We start from the raw sequence: 2087 nt of genomic DNA, 5'->3' as shown, positions 1-2087 counted from the left end.
ATACCAAAGTATAGTGGTGTCTCGTGGTAAAATATTATCACGCCTTCTTGAACTCAGAGTTGAAGCACGAATTTTTCTTCTGAAACGTAATAATAAACTTTCGGAACATTTTTTAGACGAGAAATGGCTCGCAATTCTGGGTTATCTTGCAGATATATTTGAAAAACTAAATTGTCTAAATTTAAGCCTACAAGAGAAAAATACTAATATTCTATTTCTATCTGAGAAAATCAATGCTTATAAAAAGATAAATTCTTCTGTGGAAAAATGATATTGACGATGACAAATTTGAAATGTTTTCATGTTTATCAGAATTCCTCAGTGATAATGATATGGATATTAATATGATAAAAGAAATTATAACTGCTCATCCAATAAGTTTACAAACTTTAATGCACGGTTTGATGATTTCCCAGAAGAAAGTCTAAGTTGGATAAGAAATCCATTTCATTTTAATATCAATGAAATAAAATTAGGAAATTTAAAAATAAACGAAGAACTTGTTGAATTGTCATCAGATGAAAATCTACGTGTTAGATTTCAGGAAAATACATGTGATACATTTTGGATTTCCATCATATCTGAATATCCAGAATTATCAAACCAAGCCATATCAATTTTATTACCTTTTGCATCAACATATTTATGCGAAATAGCATTTTCAACACCAACGATAATTAAAAACAATTATCGCACCAGATTTAATGTTGAAGCTGATTTAAGAATAGCAGTGTCAAATATCAAACCAAACATAGAATCAATCATGTCTACAATGCAAGCTCAAGTTTCTCATTAAAATAATTAAATAGTAATTTTATAATTTTAAAAACATTACAACTTTGATTTTTATTATAATAATACATTTTTTAATTTTTATAAAACCTTAATTTTGTTTTTTTTTTCTTTTCATTTTTTTTTGATTAATTACATTTAAGAAATATTAAAATTGCCTAAAATTAATTATTTAATGTATATAAATAAAATGTTTGTATACATTAGGACTATTAAGTAAATTTATATTATACACTAACATAATGTTGGTAGGAAGTGGGGTCGTATTATCAAAATAAATCATTTTGGGGGATCGTGGATAAAAAAAGGTTGCGCACCACTGTTTTAGAGCCATACAATTTTTGCCGGCTTCAGTGTTTCTGCCCGACGTTACGTTATAATATTACTGCGACGGCGACGTACGAGCCGTTAAAACAATAATAATCGTAAAAATGAAACGCACGTAACAATAATAATTGATACGCGCGTGTACTTTTTCCTTTCGAAAAATAATTACAGCACCGAAAACGTAACGTTACAACGCTCCGCGGGCCGACTGCGCACCGCAGACCGCGTTCATTGTTGTTGTTATTACCATTGTCATTCGACCGAATGCCGGACGCAATCGTACGCAGTTATACGTTACATAATGTACGCCGATGGATTTATTGCGACTTTTACGGCCCCGCGTACACTTTGTTATCGCGTCGTTCGCTCACGGAACAACTGGTTCCCACAAATGCAGTACAATGGCCATTCGTAAGTCTACCGACGGACGCGCCGTCGACGGCACATAACTTTGTGTCGCTGCTGCGTAACAGTAACGTGCATAATGTCCGCTGTATTGTGTGGTAACGTAAGTGCCTCGCGTGAACGCATCGGATGAAGAAAAAAAAAAAAAAAAATCCCCCTAGGGGTGTTGAACGGACATAATACGATCACGTTTGAATCTTTCGTGCATTCGTATTTTTCGTTTATCGCACCGTATTTTATGTAGGTGCATCTACTGTCGTCGGTGTACACTCGAGTAGCCGAGGAAATAAAAGTCTCCGGATAGCATACAAAAAAAAAAAAAAAAAACTAAACGAATAATAAATAAAGCCCAGAGAAAAAAAGAGCGTAGCCGGAATTTTTTACTCTCCTCTCCGTCACTTAAAAAAAAAAAGACCTCGTGCCGTAGCCCCTTAGGGTTGACGCTTGATCGTAAAAATAATTAGGAAACTCAATCCCCCACCCACTATTCGAACACTGTGTAAAATCATAAGTTCGGTGAACAACAGATTCGAATCTCTTAAAAAAAAAATGCGCTTGTAAAC

General features: G+C 33.9%; 1 protein-coding gene across 1 annotated transcript; it reads left to right on the top strand.

Moving 5' to 3' along the window:
* Positions 1-293: 293 nt before the first annotated feature.
* Positions 294-796, top strand: LOC112690161 (zinc finger BED domain-containing protein 5-like). Its single transcript, XM_025564109.1, has 2 exons — positions 294-399; positions 477-796. Exons 1-2 carry the CDS (start codon positions 294-296, stop codon positions 794-796), a joined length of 426 nt encoding a protein of 141 aa, XP_025419894.1.
* Positions 797-2087: the final 1291 nt, after the last annotated feature.

The sequence above is a fragment of the Sipha flava genome, unplaced genomic scaffold (genome assembly GCF_003268045.1).
Source record: "Sipha flava isolate LNK unplaced genomic scaffold, YSA_version1 113_pilon_pilon, whole genome shotgun sequence".
Classification (NCBI taxonomy): domain Eukaryota; kingdom Metazoa; phylum Arthropoda; class Insecta; order Hemiptera; family Aphididae; genus Sipha; species Sipha flava.
This window is presented reverse-complemented; position numbering and strand designations above follow the sequence as displayed.